At 39.1% G+C, this 9556-nt stretch overlaps 2 protein-coding genes across 4 annotated transcripts in view; one reads left to right on the top strand and one right to left on the bottom strand.

The window, feature by feature from the left end:
* LOC111323809 (stabilizer of axonemal microtubules 4) overlaps positions 1–9556 on the top strand; it is a 35330-nt gene that overhangs the window by 3278 nt on the left and 22496 nt on the right. The window contains exon 1 of one of the 3 annotated variants that reach the window (XM_022927242.2): positions 8583–8761. The exons of 1 other annotated variant lie outside the window; for it this stretch is intronic. The gene's annotated coding sequence lies outside the window, so the exon portion shown is untranslated. Of the gene's footprint in view, positions 1–8582; positions 8766–9556 lie in introns of those variants that run through there. One more of the 3 variants, XM_022927241.2, reaches the window with a different exon arrangement.
* LOC111323812 (lipase member K) lies at positions 233–8591 on the bottom strand. Its single transcript, XM_022927247.2, has 8 exons — positions 8459–8591; positions 8109–8307; positions 5616–5929; positions 5017–5260; positions 3728–3883; positions 3471–3542; positions 1657–1725; positions 233–1122 (listed from the first exon to the last, which is right to left on the bottom strand). Exons 2-8 carry the CDS (start codon positions 8220–8222, stop codon positions 880–882), a joined length of 1212 nt encoding a protein of 403 aa, XP_022782982.2. The 5' UTR covers positions 8223–8307; positions 8459–8591; the 3' UTR covers positions 233–879.

The following is a 9556-nucleotide window of genomic DNA, read 5'->3' as shown; positions in this document are numbered from 1 at the left end:
GTGATTAAAGTGTATGTGCTAGTCACTTCCGACCACGCGGATGCCTATCAAAAGTTAGGAGACGAATGGGGAGGATTCATTTGTTGCCAGTTCCAGTCTTTTCAGGTGCGCGGTCAGTGAGAAATAGCCTACTCGGCTCGGTTGTCAAGGGAAACAGAAACGAGGAATCTAGTGTTGGCTGGATCGGTTAGAGATGTGTAGGTTCTATGACAAAGCAATAAATAAAAAATGCTATAAAAATATGTAACAATCTTTAATCATAAATAAAATTTTTATATCATTATACAATTTGTAAGATTTAAAAAAGAGACTGTGTGATCACTACGATTTTTGTACAGAATGACGTTTTAAATAAGGTATAAGTAGGATTTTGGTCCCCTTTCTTGAACCTGTCGAACGAAGAGGTGAATTTGATTCGCCCTTTACGATAAGTTTGATGCTTTATACTAGATTTGACCTCAGGCAATCGTTTGGGCTTTATTGCGATGTCACTTCAAGTTGTTAAAGCTTTTTCATCGGACGTCTTTGCAGGGATACGCCTTAGGATAAATTGACGCTAGGAAATGAGTAAAGGTCCAGAGATGAAATTAAGAAAAAAACGATTTAAAATTAAATCAAGTACAGTGGCTACAAGATAAAAATCGTCCATCGAATGATATGCTTTTCGATTTGCCTATCAGTTTCTTTGGTAGTCCTCGGTAACATTAAATTATATTTTAAACAATCTCACAGTAATCCAATCCTCACGAAAATGAATTTCCTCTTCTGAAATTAAATTTTGTCTTTTCGGTGCGGAATCGCCGAACTGCTCAATGATCCAATACTATTAGAACATAACTTTTCACATTAGCAGACCAACTTCTCATTTCGAAAATGCCCTTACTGCTCCACCGAAGAATCATGCATAATTTTGACAAGGTGGTTGTACAAAACTTGAGTAGCGTCCTCTCCAAAGACAAAATCCACGTGATTCCATTTAGGAAAGAACTGAGTTAGTACAAGGTCTGGTACTTTGGGTATTAGTGCTTCCACGTCAGTTGCGTTAGACAGTGAATCACAGCCGCCGAAGAAAAATGCTGTCGGTGTGATCATCTTACTGACATTGTACACTGGTGGTGAGTCCTTGAAAGGCAAACATCAAACAAACAAAAAAATAAATAAATAAACACAAAAAATTGTTATTTGACTAATTTAGTGCAATTTTAAATCAAGTGACGAAAGTATTACGGAAATGCTTTGCTTTTGCGTTAGGTCGGCAGCGATTGGTCCAGAAAACTCGCGCCTTTCTCTTGACCAATCATATTCAAATATAAATCAATCACAACTTGGTCGCCCGCACTTTCCCGCGCTTTAGGCAGTTTGGTTGTGTTTACTGTGAGTTCTCATTGGCTGCTGAAGGTATTTTCCTTTCTTCTGATTGGCCATTTGGATTACTTTATCTACTTGGTTTTGGCTTTACGATACTCAATCGTGAAGCAGTCTAATAAATTCAAAACTATCATTCATATTGTTTTCATCACAGTTAGCAAATGGTTTAACTTTTTGTCTCTTTGTACAAACAAAACCACCAACATAAAAATCTATTCTACAGCTCCACTCAATTTTGCCATGACACTCAAGACAAACAATACATCAACAAAAAGTGACTACAATTACCTGATGGTAATGTTTTTGATTCCCTTTCCTGCCATAATTAAACTTCTGACATCTTCCCGATAATATAAGCTGCAAGTGAGAATAAATTTTTGGTCGCCAGGCAGCCCCTCTTGTATATTACATAATCAAGGACCATTCGTTATATATCGCCTGCGGGTGAGGGGTAGGTTGCAAGATTTATTCAGGGGATCACATGGTTTATCAGGGGGGAACGGAGGGGGGATCATTCGTCGCCAACAGGGTATAAATGGGGGAGCTATGGAAAATTGGCAGCCAATTACAGTGTTCTGCCACTGAGTGAGATCATCAGAATATTACAGAGCCTCATGCATCCCCCTCCCCCTCTCCCTCCCCGCCCGGATAAAAGGGAATTTAAGCAGCAGGACTTTTCTTCATGACGGAGGGCTTATTGCCGTGAGGGGACTAGATCGAGATTGGCGTTTTTGGCGCGAATTTTTTACTTTAAGCAGACTCCTTTCTTTTTCACGACGGCACGAGCGTGGAAAGCGCGCGAAAATAAAAATATGCAAGCCCGTGATGTAAACAAAGAAACAAAAATTGCTCTATGTTGTGCGTTCGCACTTGAAAAAACGAAAATGTGTTCATTTAAAGAAGCTGGGGAAATGCTTTTATTAAGCCATGACATGAACGTCATCAGTCACGAAGAACTACTTCTGTTGCTCGAAGCAAACACGTCAAGAAACCTCAAATTCAGCTATGGCTTGTACTAGCGATTTGACTCAGATGAAATCTCCGAGCCAGAATGTACCTATACCTGAGTTTCTATATTGTTAACCATACACTTAACAAAGTAAACAAGTCGCATGTACAGAGGTTGCCAAGAAAACTATCGGTAAAGAAACTCCTAAAAGTTTATATGAATGCGTTTTTTAACAAAAAACTGAAATTGTCAGTTAAATTTTTATTTAAGAAGACTTTGTAAATAAAAGACGAGTGTGCAGAAAGCTAGAAAGGCAAGTATTCAAGTAAACAGGTCGCGTCGAATTTAAGTGTGACAAGACAACTCTCGGAAGACAAGCTCCCGAATGAATTTGAACACAAAAACAAATAAAAATGTAAGGCGAAGACTTCTCTTTCCCTTCCTCGAGCGAATCCATTTTCAGAAGCTCTTTTTGGTGTTGACAACGTTGTGCTTTTTGTCACGTACAGTCTAGACCATTCGCGGTCGTGGAAAATCAGCACGGAGGCCACAAGCGCCTTTGCGGCCGCCGTGACAAATCACGACGACCTTTTGACATGCGCAGTAGGAAAAATATTCGAAATCTCACTTCCGGTTCGCCTCCGTGAGTCATGAACGCCTGGTGCTTAAGCTCCCTAATGACCGGTTCTCGATTTATTTCTTTATCTCATTCATATTTTTTTTTGGTTGATGTTGACAAGCTGACATGCTGACTCTGCACGTGGTCAATCCTTTCCATTTAAGTATCCTTCAATTTTATGTGCTTGCGCTTGCTGCAACGCAGACAAAAAACCCTTGCACTGAAAACTTCACCGGTAACTGAAATATGAATTGCACCGTTGAGCCAAAGGAAAAAATTGTGCTGCTGGACAATACCTTTTGCAACGGCGGTCAAACACCCCAAGTAAACTGTTCTTTTAAACGGTGCTCGACAGTTTTCTCAGACACTCGAAGTTTAGCCATTGTTTAAAAAAAAAACACGTTCTAAATAATCTTCAATTTAATTAATTAAATCAACCCACTTATAGAGAATCCCTGAGACCCATTGCTTGTGTAAAACAGTTACACCTCCGTTAGACCTCGTTTAAATTACCGGCCCTTTGTGGTTACTTACCTGGCCGAAATGAATGATGTTCTTCAGGGAAGTACCTGCTGGCCAATTTGAAAGATAAACCGGAACCCGACTCTGGTGAAAGCACAACAAAAAACAAATAGTACACTGTAACCATCCTGAGCGCCTACCCAAGCACGATCAAAACCAAAACGAAAAAGGCAAATGGAGAAAACTTTAAGTATTTGAGGCTACATTATACTTACATTATTGTTTTAAAATACCAACAACATTTATCAATTGAATGTAATGTTACTTACCATATTGTTGTTGCTGTCATCAAAGCCAAAAATGTACCCTCCCAGATCATAGCAAGCCTGTTCTGACCACTTGCTGCCGCAAAAACCGATATCTATAAGCTTCTGAAGCAGTCGACCAGGCAAGAACTCGATTTCGCCAAGGGGACGAAGAAGTTCCTGACAAAAAAAAAAAAAAAAAAAAGAAAAAAAGAAAAGGAGGCTTCTTTCAGTCCTGGTCAAATTTCCTTGGCACAGACACCTCGGAAGAAAACAATCGATCGGTGAATATCACGAATACCATGTACTCTGGTGCATCGTATTAACTTGACTAAATCGTCTCTTTTTACAGTCTACAAAGGCCGTTTCCCACGTTTCTCCAATTAGTGATGAAAAACAAGGTAACGATCTGAGAAAACTACATTCAACGCACTAAAGAGAGAAGGATAAAGGATTGCATGATGCAAAAACGTACATTTTCTTTAGCTGAAATGCGAGGAGCCTTTTGGAAATAGCAGAAAAATGGTTTGTTCCTCAGGACACCCTCAGTTGGAAAACTCACCGACGGAAAAACAGCACATATATATTTTGACAGTTATTCGTCAGAAGTAAATCAATAGTAGTTGTACATAGTTGTTTCAACAGTTCTTGAAGTTACAGTTTTTTTTTTAAAAAGATTAATCAAGATATAGGTTCACATACCATTTTTCATGTATGGAGAGTAAAGCGGTTAAAACCACAGTGAGAAAAATATACCGTATTTGCGGTTGCTCCTATTCCCGAAAGTGTTCTTAGACTTTTGGCTGAGATTGAAGTGAGAAATAGTGATTTGATTCCATAAAGCCACCCCATAGTTCTAGTATCTAGAGGCAAGAAATTTTAATGCTTTCGTTATTCCAAAGAAAAGGAAATTTTCAGAAACTGTCCAAAGGCAACCGTTTTATTCTCACCTGTTCTGTAACAATTATAAACCCAAATGGGAAATAGGGGCTTTATTCTTTTTTACGTTCTATCTTTTAAATCAAGCTTTAGATAAAGAGGTTTTAAGATAAAAGAACTTAAAAGTAGAAAATCAGAAGCATAAATGCTCACGAGCAAGAAGCAAAAATAATCACAGAGACACGGGACAGATAATCAACATGTGGCGATCACAGCTGTTAAAAACCAACAAATCACAGTGAAAAATGACGCTTCACAAGATGACCATTAAGTAGTTGACCCTACCTCTGGAGGAAAATTAGCAAAATGCAGATCCACATCATAAGTTACCATGCCGCGCGAACCTAATATAGCGTTTTACGCTCAATTCATACCTCTAAGGGGTCAAGAGTGAAAGCCAAGTCCCTCAGTATTGCGGCAGTGTGGTCCAATTGGTAGATGGGCGCCAAGGCAATAAACAGTTTCACTTTCTTTGCAAGCTCGGGGTTGGATGAAAAACCCGTGAAAGCGACCAGAGTTCCTTGCGAGTGGCCAATGTAAAAGAGCTGGTCTTGACCGCTGATCTCTAGCGCGTGTTTCAGCATGGCTGGGATGTCATATTGGGCCATTTCTTGAAAGCTGTAACCAAACACTTACATGTACCACTGTCAGAGACGGCAAATTAACTAAAACGCGGAGGACGGCACTGGTTCAAAACGTCAAAAGGATGTTTGCCCCATGAAAGTACATAAGTCAATGACATGGCCGCCTTTTGTCTCATGGGTGATCGTAGTACCTATCTGTAAAGTGTCATCGGAAGGGCGATGGTTTGCCTCTCATTAAAAACACCAGCTATTTACGGTATTTTCTCGAGCATACCTGTGTCATTTATCGAGGGGAAATAGCCTTCTTTCATATCAGTCGAGTGAGTTACTTGCACAATTAATTTTCTTACATCAACAAATCCTCGGCCAACTTTTCAAGGAATACTCACCTCCAATCCCAGAATTCTTTCTGATTAGGCTTTAAGTGGCGGTTACGTCTGGAGTATCTGTTTCCCCGGATGTTACCAAGCCAAACATCAAACCCATTGTCGGCCAAGATGTACCCCAAACTGTTATCTGGAAAATTTTGGACCCAATTTGACGAGTCCGCCAAGAGACCATGCTGCAGGAACACTACAGGTTTAGGGCCTCTAGATCTCCCCGCTCGTCCGTGTGGGATGCGCTGGACACCGAGTATGAAATTGTCTGTAGTTTCAACATAATATTCTTCAACTAGGTACCCACGATTCGCGATAAGTTCACTCTAAGATGATAAAAAAAAGGAAGGAGAGAAAATACGGATGAGCCATTTTAATAACCGTTTAGAACCAAAAATATGCATCCACATATCATTCCGAGTCTCCTTACTGCTTGCCATACAACTTTTACAATGTTTTCCATGGCCTTTTGTTGAAGCAAACAAAATAATTTGGTTCCTCTTTTATCTTTATCTCTTTAAGAATATACTTTTCAATGAGATAACATAGATAGGAGAAATTTATTACCGATGGTGTCAGGGTTAAATATCTCACCCTGAAGAATTTGTACCGAGGCTATCCCACAAACCTATATTTCACTCTACGGACCGATCGTTGTCTTGTTCTCGCATTACATTGAAAACTGGTTATTTGCTCTCTACTAATCAGAAAACCTCCGAACTCTTGACAACTTCACGTGATCTGTAATTATGCAAGGCGAATGTGGGCAACAGGTGGGGAATACCGGTGAAAGCAACTAGTAGAGTCCATACGTATGATGCACGATCCTCGCAGTAGATAGCGCTATTTATGCAATAGCGAAAATCAGACCTGAAAAAAATCAGGCCTGTACGGGATTCGAACAGCTGACCTCTGCGATACTAGTGCAGCGCTCTACCAATTGGTTCGAATCCCGTACAGGCCTGATTTTTTTAAGGTCTGATTTTCGCTATTGCATAAATAGCGCTATCTACTGCGAGGATCGTGCATCATACGTATCTAATACCGTAGTTCAAAATATATGAACTTCATATATTCATTGTATCTAGTAGAGTCCATGATCATACAAGATATCAACAAGTCGGAATATCGCGGAGCGGTCACTCAAATCTATGCTAACAGCAGAGGAAAGATGTATTCAAAAATAAAAACATGACAGTTAACCTTTTACACACAAAAGTAAATCCTATAATATATACAATCATATAGGTATGACGCGTACGTTTGCTCCCCAACATTAAAGTCGGGGTTGCTGCAAACCAATAAAGGTCCAAGAGTTATGTTACAGTTTTAACTATTAACTAAGCAAATTTCAAAAAAACAAATCTGAAAACCGAATGCTTTCTGTCGACTTCGTAAAATTCATTCTGATTCATTACAGCTCGTTGCAAGAGTCGGTCTTGCTGTGTTTTTAAGCATTTTTTTTTAGATTATACAACATTCCCTTCACATGACTTTTTGTGACTCATTGCAAGAAATAAAAGCTCAAATAGAACTAATCTTATGCAACATTCCCTTCACATGACTTTTTGTGACTCATCATGTAAAAATAAAAGCTCAAATAGAACTAATCTGGCAAAAAAACCACCTAATTTTCAGATACAGATACCTATACAGCAATTTTTGCATGGACAAAGCAGGTGAAAAGAAAAACAAAATCTGTATGAAAAATGGAAAGCAACATCACAAAAATCCTCACTAAAAATTCTGGAAAAGGTGTTTGACCCTCCCCTTGAATGGCTTACAAAGAGGTATGACACTCCCCTTTTGGGGCTCACTTGCACTTTCACTAATGACCCTCCGCTCTGAGGCCCGAGCCCCTTCCCCCTAAGTGAAAACGTACCTTCCCTTAGTTCGATGTGCAACTCAGAATGATGCAAAAGGAATTTTCAGTGTAATTAATTTAGTGCTATGAAGTCAATATCATCATCTTCTGCAATTCTTCCTACGCTAGGACTGGGAATAAGTGTGCAACTCACATTCTCTTCTATGCGCTCTGGGGAATAAATAAGCGAGGAATGTTGTAGCAAATTGCACGCTTATTACTCATTGCATAATTTATCGAATTTGTCTCGGATAATCACGCATCTTTATTTGATGATTATTTCAATAGCTGACAATGAAACGATTGACTTCCGGCCACTGGACATTCAGTGTAGCCAGGAGCCCATTACCCATGGGCTCCTGGTGTAGGTATAGCCTGCAGAGCAGGCGTAATTTGGGCGAGCGAGTGCTCATTATTTTCCTGGCGATAAATGGCCGCCTGCAGGCTAGTGTAGTTAGAAAGTTACGTAAAAAAACCGACGACAATTATTACAGATCACTGACCATTCGACCGACTGCGTCAGTGCCTCTTAACTAAAAGTACGATCATGAATACTCTTTGAGTAGCTACAGGTTATCTCAAACAGAAAGCAACCTTCAAAGGCTTCTGCAAGGAACAAAACTGAAAGTTAATGTACTCACAACATTACGAAATGCGTCAGGATCCACTTTTGGACAACAGCTAGGTTTAGTCGATCGACCTCCCGCAAACAACAACAAATTCAGTAACATGGCGACAAGGGCGTCAAATATCATATCTGCTCTTCTATCCAAGCCTTGCTCTACTGACACCGATAGGAACAGGATAACGGGAGACACTTCCAAGAACGCCTTCCTAGATCTGATCAGAAATACGATGTTAAGTACATCTTACTTTGCATGACAGTCCGTGCTTTTGCAGACGTCCTGCGGGCATTTGATGCTGCTGCTGGTAAAAAGAAATCAATCGTAGAAAAGAATGCAAAAAACGCAATCAATTTCTCTTTTCCTACCACAAAAAAGTCTCTCATTCCGATGGGATGTGCGTTGAACGTGAACTGGTCATGCGAAAGCGAATTTCTCTTCTGGGAATTGACCATGGTTTTGTGTTACAGTGTAAATTTTCTTTTGTCACACAACGATTTTGTCACTTGGTACAGCAATATGAAAACATTCGATCAGCGGCTTTCATTAGTTACCAAGGTAGCCGCGTTGTTGTACCACGGAATGGCTGAAAGAATCTGACTAGCCAAGTGAACAGCAATTTACCAATTTTTTCGGAAAAATCTTGTAAAGGAAAGTTTCATACATCGGTGGTAGGTAAATAACTCTCTTCTTTTTAATATTTAAGCGATTTATCCATCAAATCTTGGCTACCTTTATCAATGACACAAGTTTGGTAGTTCACGAAGTCTAGCTTCCCTCGGTAAAGTTCAACATAATAAGGAATTTATAGAACAGTTGGGCTAAAAAGATAGATTTCGACCCTCAAAAAATCATTTTTCCCCTGAACTTGAGCTAAATTAGTTGCCCTTTTTTGATGAAATCAAATTAAATAAATGTACAATGATTTTTAAGAGCCTTAAAGGCGATGTTCCGATTTACATCAGAGACTTGCTCAAGACGAACAGTTCTGTACACAATAGATCTACTAGACATGGCAATTTAAATTTAGTGTGTCCCAAATACCTAAGAAATAACGATGGTGGCAAGGCATTCAGTGTTGACGCAGTTAGGGTATAGAACAGCCTTCTCCATGATATCAAAAATAAGCCTAGTGTAAAACTTATTCAAAACAGCCGTGAAAAAGCATCTTTTAAGCTCATATAAAAACTTAGACAACATTGAAACAATATTAAGCAATAGCACATTATCTAAATTTAAATTTTTTTTATAAATTAATTTTATCTTTCTCAATATTTTTAATCTATCCTGCTATTTCTATTATAGAATTTTGTAATTATTTATATATTTATTTACCAGTTTTTTGTAATGTTGTTAGAGGGCCACAGGTTTGTCAGCTATACAGCTGTTACGTGTCCCCCTCTATAAATAAAGTCCTTACCTACCTACTTACTTATTCAAGACGCTGTACATGAACATATCTGAAA

The sequence above is a fragment of the Stylophora pistillata genome, chromosome 1 (genome assembly GCF_964205215.1).
Source record: "Stylophora pistillata chromosome 1, jaStyPist1.2, whole genome shotgun sequence".
NCBI classification, from domain to species: domain Eukaryota; kingdom Metazoa; phylum Cnidaria; class Anthozoa; order Scleractinia; family Pocilloporidae; genus Stylophora; species Stylophora pistillata.
The sequence above is the reverse complement of the archived record's forward strand: the minus strand, read 5'-3'. Positions and strand labels throughout refer to the sequence as shown.